At 33.5% G+C, this 27,393-nt stretch overlaps 1 protein-coding gene across 1 annotated transcript in view; it reads right to left on the bottom strand.

Moving 5' to 3' along the window:
* Positions 1-1,151: 1,151 nt before the first annotated feature.
* chk (chaski) overlaps positions 1,152-27,393 on the bottom strand; it is a 38,574-nt gene continuing 12,332 nt past the window's right edge. The window contains exons 2-5 of the mRNA XM_067775490.1: positions 19,606-19,715; positions 12,132-12,313; positions 11,708-11,948; positions 1,152-9,848 (exon numbers count right to left, since the gene is read on the bottom strand). Of these exons, the coding sequence (XP_067631591.1) occupies positions 9,701-9,848; positions 11,708-11,948; positions 12,132-12,313; positions 19,606-19,715 (681 nt within the window). The 3' untranslated portion in view covers positions 1,152-9,700. The remainder of the gene's footprint in view (positions 9,849-11,707; positions 11,949-12,131; positions 12,314-19,605; positions 19,716-27,393) is intronic.

Raw genomic sequence — 27,393 nt, 5'->3', positions numbered from 1 at the left:
TAGATAAAAATGTATGTACTTGTTGTTAGTAGTCTGTAAGAAACTTTGTTTCATTGACGGTATTACAATAAATAAATAAATAAATAAAATAATTACATTATATTCATTTTAAATCATGACAGAAAAAACTATACATCGTTTATTTGAAAATACAAAGACCACAACATAATGTGCAATTGCTCTTTGCACAAAGTTAAATGTTTAATATCAGCCTAGGGACAATAGTTATTAAGTTCAAAACGCTTCTTTTGGCACCTCTCCCGACATTTTCGGACGTGTTTGAACTGCGAAACATTTTGTTAAGCACAAGTACTTTAGCTTTTTTTTAAGTGTAAAATCCCATTCCATTTTGTATGGAAAATAAATCGCATTTGTGGCATGGTTTAAAGAACTAATAATACTAGTTATTAGTATGAGAGTTTGTTTTAACTTTTTTAAAAAGGTTGAAAATAACAGGCACCCTATAATGTGTACACATTAGTTGAGTTCTGCTAACGCTCATAGTATTGATACGGATCGCTCCAATGAGATTTGACCGTGATCCAGAGTTCGAAGATCCAATGGAACGTATAGTAAAAGGATTCTGTATGAAAAAAATCCTCCTATTTGGATTAGGAAACCTAGGAAAACTAGGCCCCACTGAGCTAACATATAAGAAACAAGTAAATTCATGTCCTTGAATTTATTTTACTTAAAAATATTTCGGCGGCCACCGTGGTGTGATGGTAGCGTGCTCCGCCTACCACACCGTATGCCCTGGGTTCACACTCCGGGCAAAGCAACATCAAAATTTTAGAAATAAGGTTTTTCAATTAAAAGAAAATTTGTCTAAGCAGGGTCGCCCCTCGGCAGTGTTTGGCAAGCGCTCAGGGTGTATTTCTGCCATGAAAATCTTTCAGTGGAAACCCATCTGCCTCACAGATGCCGTTCGGAGTCGGCATAAAACATGTAGGTCCCGTCCGGCCAATTTGTAGGGAAAATCAAGAGGAGCTCGACGCAAATTGGCAGAGAAGCTTGGCCTTAGATCTCTTCGGAAGTTATTGTGCCTTGCATTTATTATTATTTTTTTTTATAAAAATATTTCTGTAAAGAATCTAAAAGAAAATCGAAAATGTTTACTTACCTTAAAAGCAGTTGCAAATAAAGATAACTTTTTTTTCTAAATTTCGTTTATTTTATAATTGTTTATTTTCGAATTTCATTCTGTTTTATCTTATTATAAATTTATTAATTTCTTTTAGCATGAACGTGCATGTTTTTAAGAATATATTTTTGTTTTAGAATTTCAAGTCATGGCACAAATCTTTTTCGGAATTTTTTCTTTACGTGCATAATTTCCACTTATACTAACTTATAGTCAGAATCTGTGTATATATCCCATTGTTTATTTTTGAAATTTATATATTTTCTTAAGAAAAAATAATAAACTGGCGTGAGTTCTTAAGCGGTGCTTTTGTAATACCTTCCTTAGGTGCTTTATTCTTGCATGTAATTAAGTTTCTCTACCGAAGATGTCTTCTATGTCGGATTATTATCAATACCCTTTCGTAACAGAAGTAAGAGACATGAATTTCGATACAATTATACCATGTTATACGACACCAACATTTTCTGTTCGATATTTTTATAAAGATATATGGGTGTTTCAGTAAAAATGTGTCAACCAAGAGCAAAAAAAAATAAAGTTCTGCCTAGAATAATTTTAAAGATGTCAATCGTAAGCTGCCGTCCTTTAAAAGGCTAAGCATTGGCCCCATTTGTTGACTGAGATATTTCATTAACGGTTAATCAAATATACTTAATTAGTTAAAAACATTGTTTGGGCTAAGCTTCAACACGTCTCCCTTAATATTGCAATCCAGCTACTATAACACAAGTAAGATTATCGATTTGCATGCTTAGCAAACACTATGTGCTGTGAAACTATTGTAACGAATTCGGGGAAATTCCTGTTATTATACACCTTCTGCTAACGTTCGAGTCGCTGGACTGTCAAATAAATAACTCCAATATTCAGTATTGCAAAATGGTTGTTATTAGACTACTTTGGGAGTAGTACTTCACAATTACAATTATACTTCACTAATAGTGTGTTTAAATCAAACTGATTAGTTATTCCTCAGCTTGCGCTGCTTTTGTACTATCTGCTGCCTCGTTCGCATATTTCGCCTAATTTTCACGAACATGCCTTCTGGAACCGTTGTATCTCATACTTGGTTACTTAGCTATATGCGTGTTTATATGTGAGTAACAACTTCTGCTCTTAGCTGATGTCAACATATGTGTATGTGAAATAATCTCTTTGCTTCAAGCTGCTGGTTTATGTGTGGAATATTCCTCATTGCCTTATATCTACATAAGTGTGGCTGCTTGCTTTTTTGTTGTTGTGATTATTTACTAACATCATAGTGATGCTCGCCACACTATTTAATAAAAACGTTCAACAACTGACGGGTAGAAGGTTGAGGTGTCTTTAAATATCATGACTTTTCACAGACGCTCGGACGCAAAATATATTTCAAGTTTAAAGTCTTAGCAGCGGTTTCACGTGTCGAAATTTGTAACCTAAAGGGCATCTTAGGGTATCTTTTTGGTCGCATTATTTGTTTTTCGAAAAGCATCACGATTAAAGATTGTAAGGGTGTCAAAAGGGACGTTTCTTTATACATTGTTATTAAACAGAATCTCTCATATCTGAGTGGCGAAGTTGAAAAATTAATTTTGTAAGATTTATTGATAATATTGGACATTTGCAATAAAAATATGAACGTGTCATTGGCTATTTGTATGAAAAGTTCATAGTTTACTAAAAAAAAGTCGAACGTCCGAACAGGTTCATCTCGATTTTTGACCAACAAAAAACATCGCTGTAGAGATAAAAGTTATAACCCTTGTATATTCTTTTATTTACCATCCCTACAACATTTTCATGCAGAAGAAACCGTTTTGCTAAATTCTAAGTAATAGTATGTCTCGTAAAATATGAGGTACCACGTTTTCGAAACGTCCGAACGCTTTAAAGTAGCTATGTATCGCTTTGGGAAATATTTGTAAATGGATTGGAGGAAATGTTTATAAATGGATTGGAGGATAAAGGTCTACGAATGTCTTTTATAACATTAGAAAATGTTCTGTTCCAATGCCTGCTATAGCTTTTATACCCAAAAAAATGTGCCAGCATGGAATGTCCGTAACGTTGGAAACACCCATATGTATTTAGCAAAAAAAAAAAATAATAATTAATATTAAGGGCTTCATTCTGTATTGCGAACGATAGCTCAAACGAACGATTCGCCTCCGAACGATTTCGTCTAGCAATGGTATTCTCTATCATTTTCTTTACGATTCTTACTTTATATCAAACAGAAAAGCGAAAGCAGTTGTCAAATGATATATTGCCATCGCTTGTTATATTGCAAATATACTAGCGACTCGTCTTTGTGGCGAAACGAACTTTCGTTTCGTAATAGAGGCCCCAAATAAAGACTTGTATCGGACCAAGTATGATAAGTTCTTGCTGCCATTTAACCTTTACTTCGAAAGATAATACCTCTATCGGAAAAATAAAACACTACAGATTATTTATCGTATGGGCTCTGAACGTATCTGATGCCAACTGAAGTTCTCACATGTTGTTGTTGTTTTAACTAGCACGTGTTTAGGTAGATTTGTCAACCTCAGCGAAGTATTCACATAAAAGAACTCTTCTAGGCTTCATACATGAGATCCTCATATGCCTTTCCTTCATTATTATCAATGTTGTTATTATATAGAACGAGTACGCAATACTTTTCAATAAATGTAATAACAGTATAAATTTTCATAAAAATTTCCATTATGATGTTTGAACGATTTATTAATTTCTTCCTTCTGGATTTATTGAAAAACTAAGTGGCTATATAAAAAAATGTGTTTTTTTTTTCATTAATTATTAAACTGTTAGAGTGGATTAATATACATTTTCCGTTATAGTTATTAAGATAAATTTTTGTTTCTTATAAAAAAAGGTCGGCTATTGTATTGATTAACAATTGATTGTACAAAAATGCAATTACTTTTTTATATTTATTTAATAATTCGGTTTATATCTGGCTCATTAAGTTATTACAAATAATGAAATAAGGTGTATGGTGTGCTGAGTGAGAGAGGTTTTTTAAATTTTTTAAAGAGTTAATAATTACCGTACTTTAACGTTACTCATTCCTTAAATAGTGAATCGGGTAGCAGTCCAAGTTTCCAGTGAGGTAAAGAAAAAACACTGTAGAGAAGCTCACTACCTTTTTTTTAATGATATTCATTATCTCTATATCAGCGAATCGTTAACTATAATGTTTTCGGTATTCAGAAAGTTTGTTTTATCGATATTCGTTAACCGATTATCAACTTATGTTGCTAACTAATGGATGATTATTTTAATGGTGATAACGGCATTGTAACTTATCTTAAGAATTCACGATTGTTATTTGCCTTCTGTTATCGTTCGAGTCACTGTAGTGTCGAATAAATAAACTTAAATCTTTAGTATATCAAAATGCTCTTTATTTACAACACCTGAAAAGAAGGCTGCGTATACGTAACACTATTTTTTGTTATTTGGTATAAATACCTACCACACCGAAGGTCTGGGGTGCAATCCCAGGGCAAAGTAACATCCAAAATTTAGAAACATTTTTCCAAGTGGGGTCGCCCCTCGGCAGTGATTTGGCAAACAATCCGAGTGTATTTCTGCCATGAAAAGCTGCTCTGTGAAAATTCAACTGTTTAGCGTATGCCGTTCTCTCTTCGCCCATTTCTACCAGGGTCTAGACTTTTCGCCAACAGCCTTCTCGATTAGTTGCTCATTTACTTCTCTCATAGTTCTGCATCTCATATTCGCTGTTGCCTTCTATGCATAGGTGCGTAGTTTATCTAATGTCATATGCTTTGTTGCTCTTTACATGTGTTTGTAATGTCGCTCCTAGCTGATGTGTATTTGTGTGCGTAGCTGTTTGTTGCCTCATCTGCTTAGATTGTTGCTGTGGTTGTGCCACATTTATTTACTAGCGGCATAGTAGTGTGTCGGAGTTGCTAATATTCGCCACGGTATTATCTCTAAATCCACTTTTCTTAAATTCAAATGAATTATATTTGTCATCTCGTTAGTGTTTCTTAAACTAAGTTAGTGAATAGCACAATCGGTATCGCAAGCGATAAATCGTTGGTAAAAATATTAACAAATCGCAACGTTAAAAGTTAGTGAATTCCGCTACTGGTTTACCTGCGTCTCTTTTATAAAGCTGTCTGAATAGCTATAAAAAATGCAATGCCGATTATCTGTATGGGTTCATAGATTCATGTAGTTTACAATGTTATTTAGGTAATTCATTTTTGTTTGGAATGGAGAAAAGTTTTTAAATTTTAGGTAATCAATTTCAGTAGTTTAACATACATAATAAAATCTACGAATTTTGTTCAGCCTTCCACTGCAATTAATATTTTTATAAATATTTTAAGGCATTTAAGTGGTGGATGTCAATCTATGGTTGCAAAAATAACACTTTGAAATAATAATACAATTGCTCTCAAATTAAAAAAAAAAAAAAAAAAAACAAATTTACGCATTGACCTATTCAGATGAGCGGCATTGTTTGTGTTTTGACTTGGTGATCAAGCCGACTTTGATGTGGTCATTATTTTTTTTTTATATAGTTAGCTTTCTAGCCCACGCTCAAAATGTTAAGTTCCTTATAATCGGTCTTACAATTTGTCCTTCGAAATATGCTGAGTGCCATTTTTTATCTGGTGTAGATCTATTTGTGTAGTCGTGAGTTAGAGTGTATGTCTGACTTGTTCACTGAAAGAAGAAAAACTGGTAAAATCAATCGAATTAGGGCTGAATGGAGAACTAGAAAATAAAAACAAAAACCTTTTTTCTAAAGATTTTGATGTTGCTTTTTTAAGGTTTTGAAATTGTTAACTAACAGGTTTTAATGTAACTAAAAAAAAAATTCCAATGAAAATTGTTAAAATAACAGATTTCCGTGAACATTGCAATAAAAGTGACTGTTGATACGACAGCGATTTCTGTGACAAGGTAGTCATAAGAACAAAGTAGAAAGCGCCGTGAGCGTAAGTTGGGTTAAGTTGAACTGGCCGGTCCATGAGGACCTCACATAGACTGAGTGAGTCTGTAGTGTTACCAGAAGTTTATTTAGAGACCGAACTGAGAATCCGCATCAAAAATCAGGACCTATGTGATTAAATCACTCCGTCCTCTTGGCAACTTGCTGCTTCTAGATCTGATAGCCGTGTCAATCCTAATAGTTAGATTCTTAGCTGTCAAGCATAGGGCACGAACAAAAAAGGTGCTCGATCGTTTGCTCCTGCAACCCGCACTTCCTACATCTGCTATCATTGACCAAGCCTAATTTAAAAGCATGTAACGCCAAGAGGCAGTGTCCAGTCTACAGTCGTCTCTTTTTAATGATAGGAGTAACTTTGTTAGCCCTAGGTTGTAAGACCTACATATGATACTCTACATTATGCAGCCCACGCTTGGGTCGACGCCGTTTTCGCTTGACCATTCCTGTGCACCTCTCACCTTCTCTTAGGGCTTCATTCTGTATTGCGAACGATAGCTCAGACGAACGATTTCATATAGAAATATTCTATATCATTTTCGATCGGCCTTTACGTTTCTTACTTTATGTCAAACAGGAAGGCAAAAGCAACTGTTAAATAATATGTTGCAATCGTTTAAAAATAGTGCAAATTTACTAGCAATTCGGGTCTGACTCGAAACAAACGTTCGTTTCATGATAGAGAATGAGGCCCTTAATCTCGTCCAATCTAATTGGGACATCTTCGGAGCAAGCTTCGAGGGATGCGCCCTTATTAGCTAGTCCATCTATTTCCATATGCCCTGGGACCCAATATAGATACATATGTGCTTCTCCCTGTCCTAATTCTTTTCAGGGACTGCTTACACTAACACACTCTTAGATGCTGTACTATGCGAGATTGTTGCCTTAATTGCTGCTTAGCTATCAATATAAAAGTTGACGCGGCTGCAGTTTAAGCTATTTTCTTCCAGTGTTTTTACTGCGTTGGTTATGGACCACACTCCTTCCACTGCTTTGGAGCCATCAGTTTACACGTGTATCGCCTCGTCCGCCGTTTAGTCACCCTGCGCCAACCACCCGCCCCTATTGTGGCTCTAAGATACCCTTCAAAGTGCAGATACGGAATCAGGTAGTATAGTTGCCTTTTAATTAATGACGCGATACTACTATGGCCGTATGGTCTGCGTTGAAGCTGCTCCTCGGCCGTGAGCGTAAGTTTCTTTTCAAAACTAACTGATGCATTTGCATAAAATTGGTTGCTGTTGAAATGACGAATGAAATTAGTTCTTTTAACAGGAATATCAGTTAGATTGAGACCTATACCCCGCTATTGCGAGTGGCGATCGTGGTAGATAGTAGACAGCTGGGGGAGAGTGAATTATTTTGATAATGGACAAAGAGTGTGTTATGTATATACATCAAAAAGTGAAAAAAGTTTCGAAATCTGTTTTAAATAATCCAACTGTTTATAATAGTCCATAGATTTAGAGATCCACAATCGCAACAGGGGGGTATAATTTTGACAGAATATTGTTAACTTGCGACCAACAGTTTTTCTTCTGTTGAAATAACTAAACAAATTTGTTTTCTTGAACAAAAAACTCGGTTGAATTAACCATAATGCTTTAAATTTTACTGAAATTTACTGAACAGACCTAATTTGTTGATTTTACTAGCTTAATTTCTTTCGGTATTCTTAAAACAAAAATATATACATTTTATTTAAAGCACTCTTTTCACCGAGTATGACATTTTTTTTATTTTCGTGTAAATTTGTTATAAATTTATACAATTTTCTCAACTTTCGTTATATAAATGAATACAGTAAAACAATTATTTTCTGCAATATTTTCAAGTTCTCGTTTAGAATTTAACTGTAAAAATTTAAATTATTTATACTTGTGGATTTTCAATATTTAATTTCTTATTCGTGAAGTGAGAAAACAATATTTAATTACATTGTTTTATTTTTTTATCTGTCGGCCTGGTGGAATATCACCCTATAACTGGCGCCGGTTCGAAAATATCTTATATTAGAATTCACTGGAAGAATGCACTTTTGTCAAAAATGTCTTATTCCAACCTGGATTCAATACAGTTTCAGCTGAAAAAGAACGATATCTGGAAAAAGTATCTAAGGGTTTTGAAAAAACTCTTAGGTAGGTCGCTCTTCAATCCTTTTCGAATCGGTTGCTGAGATAGGGTGATTTTCAAATGTATGTACTTTAGAGCGGGTCAAATTGTATGGATGGATTTTTTTCATCAGATTTAAAAAAATAATAACATAACATTACTTTTATTTTGAAAAATACGTTAAAATGGTGAACTCTAAGTAAAAAAATAATGTTTTAAATAAATTACATTAAAATTATAAAAATTGTGTTTTTTTGTTTATTACTTGGAAATATAGGTTTTTTGTTGAAAATTTTTTTCTACTAAAACGAATTCGAAAAAACAAAAACTGTCTGATGGAAATTGGTTGGAAATGTTCTAAACTTATTTTAGCTGTAAAGAAAAAAAAATTCCATAAGAAATTTGTTAAAAATGATAATATAGTAGTTAAAAGTTCATTTTGGCTAATTTCTCATAATTTAAGCCTAATATCTCTACTAAAATTCAAAAACATTATAGATATTAATACAGATTCTGAAATGTACGTAAAATACCTTTAAAGTAAGCCCAATATCATAATATTCCTATAATTCTATCAGAAGCTATGAAGATTTTTTGGCCAAACCCTACATTCATATGGCAAAATATCTATTTTGCAAAAGTCGGGAACTCGAAATCGGACTTACAGCTATAGTGTCTTCAACAATTTTTCTTAGAATCATCTGTATATTACGTTTTTGCTATACTCCTGATGGAAAAAAATTTGACCCGCTCTAATGTACTTATATGGGGTGCTTAATTTATTTTCATAATTTCAAATTTTCAGTCATGAAGTGTTTTCGGTATTGATTACATAAAAACATTTGTGGTATTCACCTGTCACTGAATATTAGCTTAACTGCTTATGATGTTATATTTTTTATATAGTTTACAAAAACCAAATACACTGGAGACAAATAATTTTCAAACAGCCATTTCATGTGAATACCACGATTGAAACCCTACATTTTTTACGGTTTTACAATCTTCATGACTTGATTTTAAATTATGCGTAGTATATGTAAATATTTACTAAAAATAAACATACATAATAGCTGTGTTTTTTTTACATGTATACACATCAACATTTGCTACTAAGAAAACGCTTATAGAGTAATACACATAGTAGTAGTGTATGGAGAGTTAGTGGAGACACAAACCTGTTAGGTAAAATTTTATAATGTCAAAATTAAAAGTGCAGAATAGTGGATATACACACTTTTTAGTATTAATTTTATACTCAACAATTTCATAAGTGTAGATAAGGTTATGCACTTATCACTCCATTTAAAGTTTAAGTGCACATGTGAAAAAAACACGTCTAATGTATATGTTAACACAAAAGTTTATAAACTTAAAACGTATTTCATTTATTACGTCATCAGTATTTATAATACCGAATACACATACATACATACTTATACATAAAAAGTGGTTTGCATAAAAATTTAATGCATTAAATTAGCTTTTTTGTTATTGGTTTCGGAGACGTCACTGTCGCTGCCCTTTTCACGCTTCTCACAGAATTCTATCAAATAGGAGGCTATGCCAGATAAGGCGATAAATATACCGGCAAAATAAAATGCGTTATCCCATCTGTAAAAGAGTATAAAAAATTGTTTTCAGTTAGGTAAAAAGAAGAATAAAAAGTTTTAGAGACTAACTTTAAGAAAAAAAATTGCATTAGAAAAATATTTTTTTCGCAATAAGTTTAAATCCAATTGTATTTATAAAAACTTTGATTAAAAATCACCATTTAGAACAAGTTGTATGACCAAGTAACCGAAAGGTTTGTTATCGCGCTAGGGAAGGGTTTCTACAAAATATTAATTCTAAGTAATTTTAATTTGCAAGTCCTATTATAAACATCTCTGGCTGCTACTGGTATTTAAGATCCGAAAACAAAACTGAAACGGAGACGAAACTGCATTATCAACACAAACTAAATTCGAAACAAAAACTTAACTGAAATTAGGACCAAAACTGTATAACTGTTAAATACATCTACCGCTGGTTTCGGTTTCTCATAGAGAATGACAGTGTTCCAAGCAAAATAAAGAGAACGGCCAGTGAACTAGAACAATTTGTTATGAAAATGGTATCAATGTATTATACTTTTTTACATCATCGATATTTTTTAATAACTTTTCGATACAAAATCACTATTTTTCGATAACTTTGTGATAATTAACCGATAACACATTCTTTGGGAACAGTTATCGATAAGAATCCTATAATTTTTCGTATTGATTAATCTAGTTTTTCCGTTCACTGTTAAATGATTCCAAAATAGTACCAAAACGACCCCGAAATAGTCGCTAAAATAATCCCGTAGTTATTTCGAAATGGCTCCAGAATGATGCCGAGATGATTCTATAACGATCTCCAAATAGTCCAGAAACAGTGCTGAAATTATGCCGAAGTAAGCGTTAACATGATATCGAAATGTTAACTAACACATTCCCAAATTGATCTCGAATTAGTACCTAAACAATAGTGTAGTGATTTTCAAAGAGTCCCAGAATGATCCCAACATAATTACGAAAAAGCCTCGAAAAATGCTATAAGTTCGGACCTGGAAATACTTCCTGCATGGCCTCAAAAATATACGACTAAGACGCTAGTATGCTTTACTAATTTAAATTTTGGGGAATAACATTTATTTGCAGAGCCTGATAACAACATTATGTTAAGTTCACATTACAAAAGAGCAGGCGAGAGATTTACCATTGCCCAAACCTATTTCGGTCGCAAAATAACAGTTTAAAAATAACGTAAGGCAATAAATCACACTAAGCGAGCGCGATAGTGAGAAAACATTTGAAAATAAAAAATAAATCACTGAGAAAGAACAAAAAAAAAAATTCAAAAATAAACATATCTCACTGAGAAAGCCCTTTTTTGACCTTGAATATCGGTTGTTATTTGTGATAAACCGAATTGCTTTTTCTGGAAAATGTAAAATGCAAAACTGTAATCAAGCCTGAAATTGAAAGTGAACCGAAACTAGAACTAGAACCAATCCCTAGACCCAAACTGAAAACCTAAACCAAAACTGTATATACGCCGGAACAGAAACTCAAGCCAAGGTCGAATTTTGATCAAAACTTAAAACAAGAACGAAACTGGAACCGAGCATAAAACCTGGAAGCAGGATTAAAATTAATCCTGAAGCCAGATATAAAACTGAAGCGCAGCTGGAACATGAAACTAACCCAAAAATGGAAACGAAACTAATGAGACTGAAACACAAATCTAAACTAGAAACCGAAGTCGATACGGAGACTGGAACTGAATCTGGAACCGAATCTAGCACCATGACTGGAACCGACATCACCGGGAACAGATTAAAAATAAAATTTTTTTGGTTTTGTTTTTTAAAAAACTGTAAATAACTGTTATGTAAAAACATATACAAAAGTTGAAATTGTTGATTAGTAATTCTTATTACTAACCTCAATGTAATTTCGAAAATTGTACCAGCAATTGGTGGTCCTGCAATCATGCCAACACCTTGCACTAACAACACCAAGCCGTAGGCACATGTAAAATCATCTAAATCCACAATACTGACTAAAATGCTGGGTGTAAATGAGAATGAGCTAGCGAATGTGAATCCAAATATGATGCACATTAATAAGAGACATATATAGCTGGATACAAGAATGGGCATTAATAGCACCGATATGCCGCACACTGAAAGAAAAAAATATTATTAATATTGATTTTTTTGTAACATTTAAAGAGCTTATACATGTACGAAAGATAAAGGCTTCTCATGTCAGGAACGGTCTTAATGCTCTTTCGAACATCCAGAAGCTTTAACAAAATTAAAAAAGATGATCACAAATTTTTTTTTTTTTTTTTTGATATACTTACCCACCATACATGCCGAATAGCAAACGTTGACATTCATCCATGAACGATCACCCACATAACCCAGACCGATCATACCAATTGTTTGAGCAATACCAATTGCTGAAATTAATTGTGCACTGTCAGCTGTTTCATAGCCATGCATTTTCATATATTCGGGTAGATAAAGATATGGAATAATAAACCTGTGGAGAAGAAAACAACATTTTTGTTATAAGAAAAAACAAGAAGTGCATTATGAACTTCATTATAACGAATAAGGAGACAAAAAAATATTAGGAAATATGTGTTCTTGAAGTCAGTTAATTGTATGGAAGTTCTCTATAGGGAGGTCAGACTGTATATTATACTGGCTGAAAAAAAGTTGTAAATAAAATACTGCTCCGAATTTGAAGAATTTGGTTATGCCGTCCCTACTTGTCTGGAAAATTCAGTACGAAAAAATCAAAATTTACTTTGTGTTATGTTTTTTTACTTTTTTTGCTGTTTTCCTTTATTAGACTTCAAACAAAGAAGTTCCATTTCCCTTCGTTTGCCCTCCCAAAAATAGCCGAAATTGTGTTTTTTGTAACTTGGTTATTTGTAAACCGATTTTGGTCTTGAGAAGCTCTACATATCCTTCTAATGTCCTTTTGATTTCTGAAATGATATTTTTGCAACGTTTATATTTAGTTTTCGTCTACTAAATATTCTCCTTACGTGCTTCTGATTTCGTTTTCGTCTACTAAATATTCGAAAAGTGTACGAGGGGATATGAGCCCGATTTCCGTGAGTACGATTTGATATTATCACGGCTAGAATTTTAGCTCCATACCCTGAGTGAAGGTACTTAACATGTGGGTTAATCACAGCTTAGTGTTATCTAGGGTATTCGCCTATTAACCATCAGTAGGTGATACATATTTAATTTTTTTTTTTTGAAGTACCGTCGTTTTTTTTTTGATATTTGTGCTCGAATCGTGTTATGCGATCGGTGATCGAAATCCATTTTTTAAATCGAAATATGTAGCTCTGCAAAAGTTAATCGGATAAATAACATGTGTGAACTAGGGACCACACATACTCATAAAATCTATTATTTTTTGAAGTCTTTAATGAGCTCAAGGCCTATTGAAAAAATAAAACACAATGTTTTTCTATTGTATTTTACATATATTCGTCGATATTTCGTTTTTATTCTAAAACCATCATCAGGACTAGGAAACACAAAACAGAAAAAACAGGTATAATTGGTTATCAAAATATTTCTTGCATATAGGTATATAAATTTAACACTAAACACAACTTACACATATGATATGTTGGATCGACTGATCATATGTTCGAAAACAAAATAATAAGAGAGCTTAAACAAGTAAAAGTAAACAATTTAAACAATGTAAGGAAAAACTGACAATAGGAACAGAAATATTCTGTCCTAAAGTTTTTTGAATAATCTTAATGTTTTTTCTGTGATATATTTTATCGCTTATTGTTAGGACTCTATCTATAAAGTTTTTAGCCGTGTTTATTATTGTTTTTCTTTGATGTTTCGAGTTGAAGTTCACCAGTCTACCGGAAGATGTGCGCTTTCTGTACCAATCTATGGATATTTTATTATTTTTTCTATTTACTAACGTATCCAAGTACGGTAGTTGTCCTTCTTTTTCCACCTCTATTGTGAATTTAATGGACTTGTTGTAGTTATTGAGCTCACTGAGAATTTTATCGATATCCTTTGTTTTTACGATCGCAAACAAGTCATCTACGTATTTGGTTAAAAGTCGTGGTTTACTTGTAGCGTCCCTCTCGAATTTAGTAAGTAGTTCTTCCATGACAATGTCCGCTATGACTGGGGAAGCTGGTGATCCCATCGGCATTCCTGTACGCTGTCATAATAAATTGAGGTAGGTTTGTAGCAAAATACGAAGATCTTAAAGTACGAGAAATCTGACGTGGTTTACCGAATACCATGCAACGGCGACGGATCCAACGTCTGCGAGAAGGTATATGTAGGGACAACTAAATTAAAATTAAAGACGAAGATTTCCGCTCATAAATCAAATATTAAACTTAGAAACAGTAATTCAGAAAATAAGACGGCCTTAACCAGCCCATTGTAAGGATACAGGGAACTGTTCAGATTTTGAAAATGTCGTTATATTGGACAAAGAGAAAAATTACCACAAAAGATATTTTTTAGGAATGTTACATATTACGAACACCCCTAATGACAAGAAAATGACTTTCAAAAATGATACAGATTTATGTGCTCATGTTTATAGGAATTTGGTTATCAAACAACAACAGCGCTCATCGAAATCAGCAGCACCCAACAATGTTCCCGCTAATAGCTAATAAGCAATGAATATGCATACATACGTACATACATATGTATACAAATATTTCTGTTCCTATTGTCAGTTGTTCCTTACATTGTTGTTAGTACATATTTTTGTTTACAATTGCGGTATTTTAAATTGTTTACTTTTACTTGTTTAAGCTCTCTTATTATTTTGTTCTCGAACATATGATCAGTCGATCCAACATAGTTATATGTGTAAGTTGTGTTTAGTGTTAAGCTTATATACCTATATGCAAGAAATATTTTGATAACCAATTGTACCTGTTTTTTCTGTTTTCTTCTGTTTTGTGTTTCCTAGCCCTGATGATGGTTTTAGAATAAAACCGAAATATCGACGAATATATGTAAAATACAATAGAAAAACATTGTGTTTTATTTTTTCAATAGGCCTTGAGCTCATTAAAGACTTCAAAAATATTTACGTATAAGGCTAATAAAAATTATCAAAAATCTATTATTTTTTTAATTTTTCCCAATGGTTTGACAGATTCGGGGCCGTGTTATACGATCACGCAACGAAAACCAATTTCTCCCCAAGCGACAAATATTGTAACGAATTTAGTGAAATTCCACTTATTCCAAACCTTCTGCTAACGACGTTCAAATCGCTAAACTGTTGAATAAATAACTTCAATATTCAATAATGGTAAATGGTCTTTATTAGACTACTTTGAGAGTACTTCACAATAACGCTTAACTTCACAACCAACAGCGTGCTTAAATCAAAACCGATTACTGAATACTCAGCTTTCGCTGTTTTTATACTCTCCGTTGCCTCGTTCACCCATTTCTCCTAAGGTCTAGTAACTTCGCGAACTTCATGCTTGGTTACCAGCCATATATGTACATGTATATTTGTAGTTTATAGTCGCTCGCATAGCCATATGCGTGTGTGTATGTGAGTACTACTTCGGCTGATGGTGAGTATCTCTCTGTTGCCTTGTATGTACATGTGTAAATGATGATTGATTTGTTTACGTACATACAAGTGGCTGCTTACAATCGGATTAGGGATGCTAGTATCACTTAGTGATGTGGATATTCGTCACAATATGAACCTTTCAAGCTATTCGTAAAAATTAGGATACATTATTAACAGAGCTGCTTAACCCCTATACACTTTTAGCACTTTTGTTTTTGTTTTGCGCTGAAGAATAGGCACAGATACATATTCACACTTTGAATATAAAAAAAAATTCATAGCACTCCCATATGCTCTAACATATAAATTCGATTCACATGAAAGTGCCTGAATTTATATGAAAGTGCAAAAAAAGCACTTCCATATAAAGTCAAGGTAATGCGGTATGATATTCAAATTTACACTAACAAATTGACAACAAAAAATTTTTCAAAAATATTGTAGCACTGAGAAAAATCTTAATTCAAAATTTATTCATTAAGGGAACCATTAAAATTCTTTAAACATTTAAAATAATTTTTTTTTTCAATTTAAAAAAGTTTCAGTGCAAATATAATTTTGTATATGTATTGTGATTTGCACTTCAATACACACATTTTTGAACAGCCCTGATTACATATCTAAAAAGTACTTGTAGCCAATATTTCAAATTTACTTCAATTCTAATCACCATTTCAGTGCTATTGCGATTTAAAAAAATTAATTCCTTCATGGATCGTATAACATGATACGGGTGCGTGCTGTTTTTCCAAGTCTAACTCCAATTCATTGTAAGAACATCTTCTGCTTTCTGATTTTGAATTGAGTATACCTCCAAGAGATTGTAGAAATTACCCATAACTACCAGTACACATTTGTTCCCGAGTTTGCTGTGGGCATTGGACCAGCTTCATTCATTCCGGTTTGTTTCGCCTCTCCGTGGTCCCAAGATGACATACGTATGGACCATTACGTTCATAATTTTCTGTAGAACGTTCAATTCTCAACAAAAATTTGTTCACCGATTTTTCTTATAGTAACGCGTTGGGAACTTACTCCGAACAGAGAATTTTTTTAAACGCCTCTTTTTTCAATTAGCAGTGGCAATTTGTAACGGATTTAGTCAATGAAATTCATTTTTTTATTTCGATATTTTAAGATAAAAAAAGGTGCATATTATGACGATCAGAACTTTTACAACTTTTGGAGTCGGTATATCTCAGAAATGGTGGCTCGTAGGAAAAAATCATCGAGACGTTTTTTAATGATGTACAGTTTTTGTATGATAAAACATGCCGTTTTGCTGAAAATCACGAACAACTCATTTTTTTGACCTTGAATACAATTTTTTCACACACTGAAATGGTGAGGAGTTATAAATTTTATTTATAATTATATTTATTTTATTGATTTTCAGCCTGGCCTAATATTTATGTATGTATGACTGGACTTAGTTACAAAATTCATAGAAGTCATTTTCTTGAAATATTGAAAATAAAAAAGGAATAATTTAATTAACAAAATATGATAAAAATATGTAAAAATATTATAATTAAAACTAATATTAAATATGTTAATAACATATTTTCTAATGAAAGGTTGCGCAGTTATAGAGTATCTTATCATAGTAAAGATGTCAGTTGTGAACTTTGTTAATAAACTATTCTTTTCACAGATCGCGCATTAAAAAATGAGAGCGCAAAAAATCATAGTTGGCTGGGAAATAAATTTCTTGGCGTGACGTCACGCTTTTGACAACATGTTTTATTGCTGACGCAGTATTCAGACTTTATTCCAATCGGAGTATTTTGCTCCGCTCTTACCTCCTACTACATTTTTTATCTTAAAGGTTTATTTGGGTCGAGTCGAAAACTAAATAGTAATACTACCTATTATCTTTTGGTTGTAGTTTTCAATGCATATGTACGTATGAAAAGCTGATTGTTTACAAGTGACGGTTGGACGGAATGATTGTTCGTGTCTTAAGACATGTTCGTGTCTTAAGACATATTTGTTCACATTTTTCTTATAGAATCAGAATAGAAGGAGTAAACTGCAAGCAAAAAATGTGTCCGGACGCGATCTGTAAATCCTGCCTAAATTCAACATACTGCTCTTCTTGAAGTTTTATATAAACATGAAGCACGTTGAGTCAGTGAGGTCAGCTAACCCTATTTTGCGATAACAGTCGCCAATTGCGAGTACCAAGCGAGTCAAAGCTTCCTCCAAGCTCATATAGCTCATCATTATACCTCCTTCGATACTCGCCGTCGACATCACGGATAGGACTATAAATCCTCCGGAGAACTTTTCCATCGAATACTCCAAGAGCCATCTCATCTTCTCTCGACACCTTCCATGATTCTGAGCCAAACATCTGGACAGTTATGATGAGTGACTTGTAGAGCGAGAATTTTGTTCGTCGAGACAGGACTTTACTTTTCAATTGCTTAAAGAAGCACTTGTTCGCAAGAGTTATTCTCCGCTTGATTTCTAGGCCGACATTGTTTTTGCTTTTAATGCTGCTTCCCAAATAGACGAAATCCTTTACAGTCTACAATTTATATCCGTGTACAGTGACGTGGCTACAAAGGCCACGATGACATCAAGTACTTCGTCTTGTCCACATTTACTGCAAGACCCCCACACTCTGTACGTCAGTTACCAGGTCGCCATTGTCATTCCTACAGAAATCTTCCCGTCTTGAAAACTTCTGTCATTAAAAGAGTACGTCATCAAACTTTTTTTCAAATTCTATTACAAATACAACAAATGCATAATCTTGGCTGATTTGTTTATGATTCTTTTCCTTACACCTTAACGAAACTTTTGCGCCTGTTTGGAAATTTTCTTTTATTGATCTAGTGTATATTTTTAAATGTCTGTATGTCGATTTAAAAATTGTCTGCAAGTTTATGTATTTTCTTGTCAGTACTTTAGCACTTTTTTAGACAGAAAGAAGTAATAAGTATAAACAATTATCTCGTATAAATTAAAGTGTTGCCAAGATATTTTTTCACACATTTGGTTTTTTATAATTATTTATAAATAAATACATATGTAAATATGTACGTAGCTTATTGAATAACAGAAAAAAAACAAAATTAGGCTTGTTTTTTGACCAATGAGGTGCTTTAGTGCTTTTGTGAAGAAGACAAAGTTATTTTATAACATGGCTCCCAAGCTCAGAATCTCAGGGAATTTCGAGGTGTACATTGTGGACAGAACTCCTTGAGAAAGGCGGAATGTATATACTGAACCTATACCCTGGCTCAGAGGTCTAAAAAAGAGTGCCTAGAGCCGTTCTGTGGACTCGCAAAGGCACATACTAGGGAAACCATAAGTAACTTGGAAACAAATCAGCTCAGAGAACACTGTGTTGAGTACACAGGGCAAAGGCAGGCAAAATTTTGTATACTCCCAGCAACGAGAGTATCAGTAAAATTCATTCATCTAAACAGGGAGGACCTACGAAATCTCACTGGGTACTATTTGGGACACTTTAGTCTACGATATCAACTAAGTCAGTTAAATATATCCGACATACAAATCTGTCGTTTTTGTGAGCTGGAGGATGAAACGCCGGTTCATATTCTCTGCGAATGCGTCACTTTTGTAAGACAGAAACTCTCCCATTTATTTGGTGTGACTCTCAATCCCTTCGTGATATGGAGTGAAAAGTCTGAAGAGGTACTTAAATACATTAAAAGCCTTCACATACAGTAATAAGCTGAAAGCTCAAGCACAATATATATAAATAAAGGTAGCAGTGCAATAGCATTGGCCCTGGTTTCAGTCTGGTCGTTGAAACTTCTGTTAACACTATGGACTCATTTTGTCTATGTGGGGTCCTCACGGACTGGCCAGTTTAACATAGCCTAATGATAAAAAAAAAATATATTAATGTATGAATATATAGAACACAAAGAAGTTTCTGGTAGAATTGTCGGTTTGTTTCTAGAAAACTATTGAAACTGCTATTTATATATCTGGTTCAGCACTGAGGTTATGTTATGATACGTAGCTTAACCAGTATGTTCATGCGGGATTTTTTAATAGCGGAATATCAAAAGCGCGTGCGGTCAAATGCGCTGAAATGTGATCAAATGAGTCATTTCGAAAATGCGATTTGTATGAGAGAACGCACTGTATTTGGAATTTTTCACCCAAAATGACGCATTTGGTGTAGTGTAAATGTAGCATAAGTCTTCACACATCATTATTTTACTTACCAAATGAACAAAAAGAATGTTGACAAATTAAATAGCGTAAATTTCAAGTCAGCAAACAATGAAAAATCAAACACTGTCGTTATGGTCTCCATCGCTGTTTCGTACCAAGTCTGAAATAAAGAGACGGTTTTATATTAGTTGAAAGATTCAAAGATATAGAAAAAAAAAATAAAAAACTTTAAATATTCTTATGGTAATGTAATATATATATGACATATATAAAAATGAATTGCTCTACGTTAGTCTCGATAAAAGTAGTAGGATTGGAAGTGGGACGGAGATAAATGGAATAACGGATGGACAAGAATAAAATAGAAAATGGTAAAAGTGGACGCTACCATGCTCCCTATTAGGAACAATTTAAATTCTCTTTATGTCCGCAATTATTCGATGAATTTATTGTAGAGATTCCATAGATGAGTGGGAGTGAGAGTTGAATTGGAAATGTGAGGGAGATAAACGAAATAAGGTATGAACAAGAATAAGAAGAAAAATAGAAGATAAAGTGAAAGAGAATGCGATAGAGAGGGAAGACGAGAAGAGAGGTTCACTCTTTGAATGTAGGAAAACAAATTTTTGGATAGGAAAAAGTCTACGGAGACACTAGTAAGCAATGTATTACAGTTTTAATTTCAAAAATCTATAAAATATGTCTCTTACAACCGTCACGCAGTTTGGAACTCCCTTAAAAAGTCATATCTCCGCAACCAATAAAAGTATTATGATATGGAAGTTATTAACTGGCGTAGTATAGATGGGAAACATTAGACGTTAGGTCAGTTTTGTTACCACTCAGCCTATTCTAATGCGCGGTAGTCATACGCCCTGTAACTGCACCAAACATAAAGAGGAATGTTTGCCTTTGCACCTTTCAAACCTTGTGTATCACCTTCCATTCGACTAGACCGTCACGTCTGAGTATCGATCGAATGACTGTGTTTTATATGCCATAGATGACACATGACGACTTCAGAAAAGAGATTTATGGTTGTATTGTGTTCAGTATCGGCAAGTTACAAGGAGAAAGTTTTGGTTTTTCTAGTGAATAGGACAAGCTTCGTTTTTGTGGGGACCAACTCAAGCTCGTTTTGCCATTTTCATCCTGGTTTCCACAATATGCTGTCTCCATGGGCTTCTAAATATGCCATATATGTAAGCGACTACCTTAGTTCCACCCCAGCGGGCTAGGGGATTTAGAATTTACCCGCAGCAGGAATGCCTGTCGTAAGAGGCGGCTAAAATGCCCAAATGATTCAAGGGGTTGTGTAGCGCAACCGTTTCAAGGGGTTTCCAGCGCAATTTATAGCTTCTCCAACCCGATTGTCAACCTCACCTACCCGTGGCGAATTCTGTTTCTTTAGCAGCCGAGATGGTCGGGCTTGTACCTTAACGGTGCTTGATACCGTATCGATAACACCAATCAAAACTTTCGGGGAGTGTCCTTATCGCTACAACAACAACAACAACAAAAGTCTATCCAACTAATAACATACAATTTTTGAGAAGCAATTTTTTAATACTTATTTTATTAAATATTTGGGAAAATATCAGGACGTGCCCTATACCTTATAAATCTCTTCATATCCTTTTCTGCCTGTAGTGGGACTCGAACCCAAACTTCTGCGATGATCGATCTGATGACAAATAGACTCGACCAAAGCTATGTCTTGTTGTACAACTTTTTCCCAATTGCAATCTGCTTCATGTATGTATTTATAATTTCGTACAGTACATAATGTTAACATGGATATGAATTGTTGTTGGCGGTCAGGTTTTTGTATTATATTATTTAGGGGAAAGAATAACTAAACATGAAATTAAATTGTTGTTGCATTTTTAAATGCATTGAAGCCTTTTTTGCAAGCAATTTTTAAAATTTTAATTTTATTAATGTAAATTAAAATTTTTTTTTTGTTGTGTTTGTTTTTTATTTAAATTTTGTCGCTCTTTGTAAAATTTTCCAAACCTCTGAAGCAGAGCTGCTGAACGCCTATACACTTGTAGCACTTTTTTTGTTTTCTCTGAATCATAGGCACAATTCAAATTCACACTTTGCATATAAAAAGAAATTTTCATAGCACTCTCATATGCCCTCACATATAATTCCGAATCATATGAAAATGCTTGAATTCTTTATGAAAGTGCAAAGAAAAAGCACTCCCGAATGAAGCGAAGGCACTTGTGTATGATGAAAAAAATTTACACTAACAATTTGACAACTAAAAATTATTCAAAAACATTACAGCACTGAAAAAAATTTGTAATCAAAATTGATTCATAAATAAAATTAAAATATATAATTGACCGCGGAGCTGAAATATATGGGGCATATGACCAAAGGATGTAATCAAAACTGTACCAAAACAAGAGGAGCCTATTCTAACTTCAGATGATATTAGTTAATTACCCTCAAGGCAAGTCAGTAACTAGTGATACAAAATTCTGGTGCTGAACTAGACCTAGAGTGCCAAATAAGTATTATTTCGTTAATAGTTAGATTTTCAGTTATAAAATCGACAAAATAACGATTATCAGCTTTAACGAGCTGCGGCTACATATGAGTATGTCTCTTTCTCAACACTATTCCAACAGTACGTAACTATCGAAAAATTGCCAAAAAGAAATTTGTATAAACATAGTTAGGAGCTAGTGAAAAGTTAAAGCAGCGGGGACATTTTCCACCGCCTAGGGTATCGCCATGTTAAATTCGCTAGTTGAAAACATGTAAAAGAGATAGATGGCGAACTATTAGTGGTTCAAAATGCAGTAGAAATACACTAATTTTGAACTAGAGACTCTCCTTACGGGGTAGTTTCTGTGACTTTTTGTTTCAATTCGGTATATTATTTTTCTTGGTTATGAGACATTTTTTGACTGGAAGTGGAGGGAACGGTAAAGTAACCATGCCTATCATTTACTTGTTAAACATTTAAATTAAATTCAAATGGTGGTATTTAATCAAACTCAGACATGGAATAATCATATCATTAGTACAGCATGTAAAGTATATGGAATGCTTCGTACACTATGGCTAACAAAGTATTTCACTCCTTTACACATTAGACTTCTTGCAAAAGCGTACTTAATACCTACGCTACGGTATGGCTGTGAGATTTATGCTAATTGTGACTCTGTATGTAAAACCAAGCTTAATGTTGTTTATAACAACATTGCCAGATACGTATTTAGGCTAAAAGGACTTGACCATGTGTCTGCGTATGCCGTAAAGTTGTTAAATATTTCTTTTGAAAATTTGTTAAAATTCAGAACAGTGTTGTTCATACATAAGGTTATTCATACGAAGGAACCAAACTATTTATACCAGAGGCTTCAGTTTCTTCAATCTTCAAGGTCGGCACTGCTTATTTACACTAGATACAAAACACTGACATCTGAACGTAAATTTTTTATCAACGCGGTACGTCTTTGGAACTCACTTCCAGTTAGCTTAAGGCTTATTACTAATACACTCCAATTTAGAAATAAAGTGTTTAGTTTTTATAAATGATTGTTAACCACTACAACTCTATTTTAATACCTTCTATATTATTGAATGTGAACTTTTACATATTATATTGTAACGAATTTAGTCCAATTCCTCTTATTTGCAACCTTCTACTAACGTTCGAATCACTAAACTGTTGAATAAATAACTCCACTATTCAATAATGCAAAATGGCCTTTATTAATAACACTTCTACTGCTCGACAGATAGCGTACTTAAATCAAACTGATTCTATAATTGCTCAGATTGTGCTCTTTCATACTCTTCGATTTCCTCGTTCCATACTTCTATGCGTTTCTAGAATTTAGTTAGTTACCAGCTATAAAATTATAACTACAGATGCACGTGTATAACTTCTCATATACGCGTGTATATGTCAGTGATACTTGCACAAATAATTGCCTACTTTTGGGAGTATCTCAGATATATGTATGTGTTTATACGTCGCTCTCCGCTGCTTGTATGGACACATGCGCGGTTCCAGGGGGGGGGGGGGGAACTTTTTTGTATTGACTAATGAAGTATATAATACTAATCTATATAGTAATTTCATATCACACAGCGGATTTTTACTAATTTTTAATTATTCTTGCTTTTTTATGTTATTATTACATATATTTTAAAAAATGCACCCCCCCCTAAAACGTAAAAAAGCAAGAATAATTAAAAATTAGTAAAAATCCGTTGTGTGATAAGAAATTACTATGTAGATTAGTATTATATACTTCATTACAGTCAATACAAACAAAATCCCCCCACAAAAAAGTTTCTTAAATTAGTAAAATTTTGGACAATGGGCGTGGCACCGCCCACTTTTAAAAGAAGGCAATTTAAAAGTTTTGCAAGCTGTAATTTGGCAGTCGTTGAAGATGTCATGATGAAATTTGGTAGGTACGTTACTGACATTACTATATGTAAGCCAAATAAAAATTAGCAAAATCGGATGACAAACACGCCCACTTTTTAAAACAAAAATTTTTAAAAGTCAAATTTTAAGAAAAAATTCAATATCCTTACAGTATATAAGTAAATTATGTCAACATTCAACCAGAATGATATGGTGCAACAAAATACAAAAATAAAGGAAAATTTCAAAATGGGCGTGGCACCGCCCTTTTTCATTTAATTTGTCTAGAATACTTTTAATAACATAAGTCAAACAAAAATTTACCAATCCTTGTGAAACTTGGTAGGGGCATAGGTTCTATGACGATAACTGTTTTCTGTGAAAATGGGCGAATTCGGTTGAAGCCACGCCCAGTTTTTATACACAGTCGACCGTCTGTCCTTCCGTTCGGCCGTTAACACGATAACTTAAGCAAAACTCGATATATCTTTACTAAACTTAGTTCACGTACTTATCTGAACTCACTTTATCTTGGTATAAAAAATGGCCGAAATCCGACTATGACCACGCCTACATTGTTGATATCGAAAATTACGAAAAATGAAAAAAATGCCATAATTCTATTCTATTGGAATCTTGGCAAGAATACTGTTCGTAGTATTGCATATATAAATAAATTAGCGGTACCCGACACATTTTGGTCGATATCTCGAAAAGGCCTTCAAATATACAACTAAGGGCCACTCCCTTTTAAAACCCTCATTAAAACCTTTGATTTGATACCCATATCGTACAAACGCATTCTAGAGTCACCCCTGGTCCACCTTTATGACGTTATCTCGAAAAGACCTCCACCTATAGAACTAAGGCCTACTCCCTTTTAGAATACGCATTAACACCTTTCATTTGATACCCATATCGTACAAACACATTCTAGAGTCACCTGTGGTCCGCCTTTATGGCGATATCTCGAAAAAGCCGTCCACCTATAGAACTAAGGCCCACTCCTTTTGAAAATACTCACTAACACCTTTCATTTGATACCCATATTGTACAAACGCATTCTAGAGTCACCCCTGGTCCACATTTATGGCTATATCCTGAAACGGCCAGGGTTATCCTAGGTTCATTTTCCTACATGGTGATTTTCCCTTATTTTGTCTCCAAAGCTCTCAGCTGAGTATGTAATGTTCGGTTACACCCGAACTTAGCCTTCCTTACTTGTTAATAAACAAATGTATAATTTGGGAATTGGATTCTGGTATTTTTATTTTTTGTTGTTAAACGTGAAGAAACGGTATTGCTTAATGTATGAAAGCATTTTTAAAGAATTTTTTTTAAATTTAGATATTTAATAATTTGGGAAACATTGAAACAATGCAACTTCAGAACGAACAAGGCGACAGCTTTTCGATTATACCTAGTAAATCCCTTCAAAGTTTTTTCTCGCGTAAGTGAGACTCGAACACGGAAGTAAAATTTTAAAAATTACTTAAAAAATGTTTTCGTACATTGAGCAATACCGTTGCTTCACGCCTAACGAAAATATAAAGAATTATCATAAAAATTATTGTCATAGACCTTGAGATCGAATCGGAATACTTTATCACTAAAACAAACAAAAAATTTTTGATAAACCAAGAGCACATGGAAGTGTCAAAAAGTAATTGACAGTGTACAAAACTCCAACATTATCAGATTTATCAACCAAAACAAACCACCGCTGTGTAGCTAAATGATTAGCGCAGTGTGCTTAAAGCCTAATGTTCAGTGTTGCCAAAACTTTTTCAGAAAAAAAGGCTAAATAAAAATTTTTAAGCTAAGAAAAAAAGCTGAAAGTTTAAGGCAACTTTCTATACGTTTTATTAATTCATAAGACATAACATAATAAGAAATTTAAATTAATTTTTCTCTAATATCATAAAAAATAAAAAAAATTGTTAGCAGATGCTATCTGTGTTTTAATTTAAAAGGGATACATGATAAATAACACTCCACTATAGCCTATATGTTTTCGTTATATGTTTCAGGTAAATGCTTTTTTATTTGCAAAATAAGAACGCCGGTAAAACTATTTTCAATAAGGAAATTTACTTTTTGTCCTTTTAAAGAACCCATGAAAGATGTAAACTCTATATTCCACACTGTCTGAGAACCTCTTTTTCAAGTGTTTGGTATGTGTTTTACACCAACTCCAAACGATATCTGGCAAATGAATTTTTGGAGGGAATATTTTCACCTTACACTTCTGGGCTGGCCGAAACACTGCCGACGTGTAACCCTCGGTTAAATAAAGTTTTGAAAGAGGTATTATTGATATTGAGAAAAGGAATTTGAAGTCAGATGGTGTCTTATTATAAGGCAAAGCAATTTTTTATGTTTATCCTTATCCAACCTCGTTATTAGAACAGCTTATGTAAGCCTGATTTTGGGTGGGCTATATATAAACCTGATATAATAGGTCCTAATACAGCAAGCAGTATCTTTTAATAAGGCCTTATGTAAGTAAGCAGAGTTGCCGTTTTTGGTTACTTGTAACCAAATTTTGTTACCGAAATTTCGTATGATTACGTGGTTACCGTTTACCTGTTTTGGTTACCGTTTAAACTGTCCACTTTGATGCCTATAAATTATAATTTCGAGCTTTATTTTGCAACAAGTAACATGTAGAGTGATTTTGATATATTAGGGAAATTTGATTTAAAATTCTATGGTGTAGCCTCTATGTAAAGCGGCGACACTGCCATCTATAGATATTCGTTATCGCAAATCTAAGTATCGATCTTTGCCAAATTCTTGTCATCGCTGGTTATTATCGGTTTGTTTGGGAAAAAGTTGCATGGTAAAAGAATGGGGTTGGGAGAGAACTGTTTTAAGATTCTTACGCGATTTGTAATGAAGTTATTGCCATTGCCACATAGTTTAGCGGAGGCAGAAAGAAACTTTTCCGACTTAGCTATAATCGAGTGGCAAACACATGGAACGAAAATGATATTAGGTTGATGTTGCCTTAATAAAGTTACTACGCCTCGATTTCTGCTTACTATAATGCCACATTATCTGTTCCTTAATCCCTCAAATTTTTGAAATCTAGCCCAAATTCATTCAATGTTCTTAAAATTGAATCTACATAAAACTGTTTATCTACATTTTCTAAAATTTTGAAAAAAACTAAAAAGAACTAAAAAATTTCTAAAAAAAAAATAGCTGAAAAAACTTAAAGCTAAATCGCAACTTTTCAAGCTAAACGGAGAAAAAAAATCTAAATCTAGCTTGAAAAAAGCTAAAATGGCAGCACTGCTGATGATACGCAGTAGAGTTGGATTTTTTAGTTCAATGGAAAGATTAGTTCACTTCTAGTTCGGTCAGTCCATCGAACTAGTTCTTTTGGCTCTTAGTTCGGTCACCTAATTGAACTTTTGTTCAACCAATTGAA

This window comes from Eurosta solidaginis, chromosome 3 (genome assembly GCF_040869045.1).
Source record: "Eurosta solidaginis isolate ZX-2024a chromosome 3, ASM4086904v1, whole genome shotgun sequence".
Lineage (NCBI taxonomy): Eukaryota > Metazoa > Arthropoda > Insecta > Diptera > Tephritidae > Eurosta > Eurosta solidaginis.
Note: the sequence above shows the minus strand (reverse complement) of the source record. Positions and strands in the feature narration are given on the sequence as shown.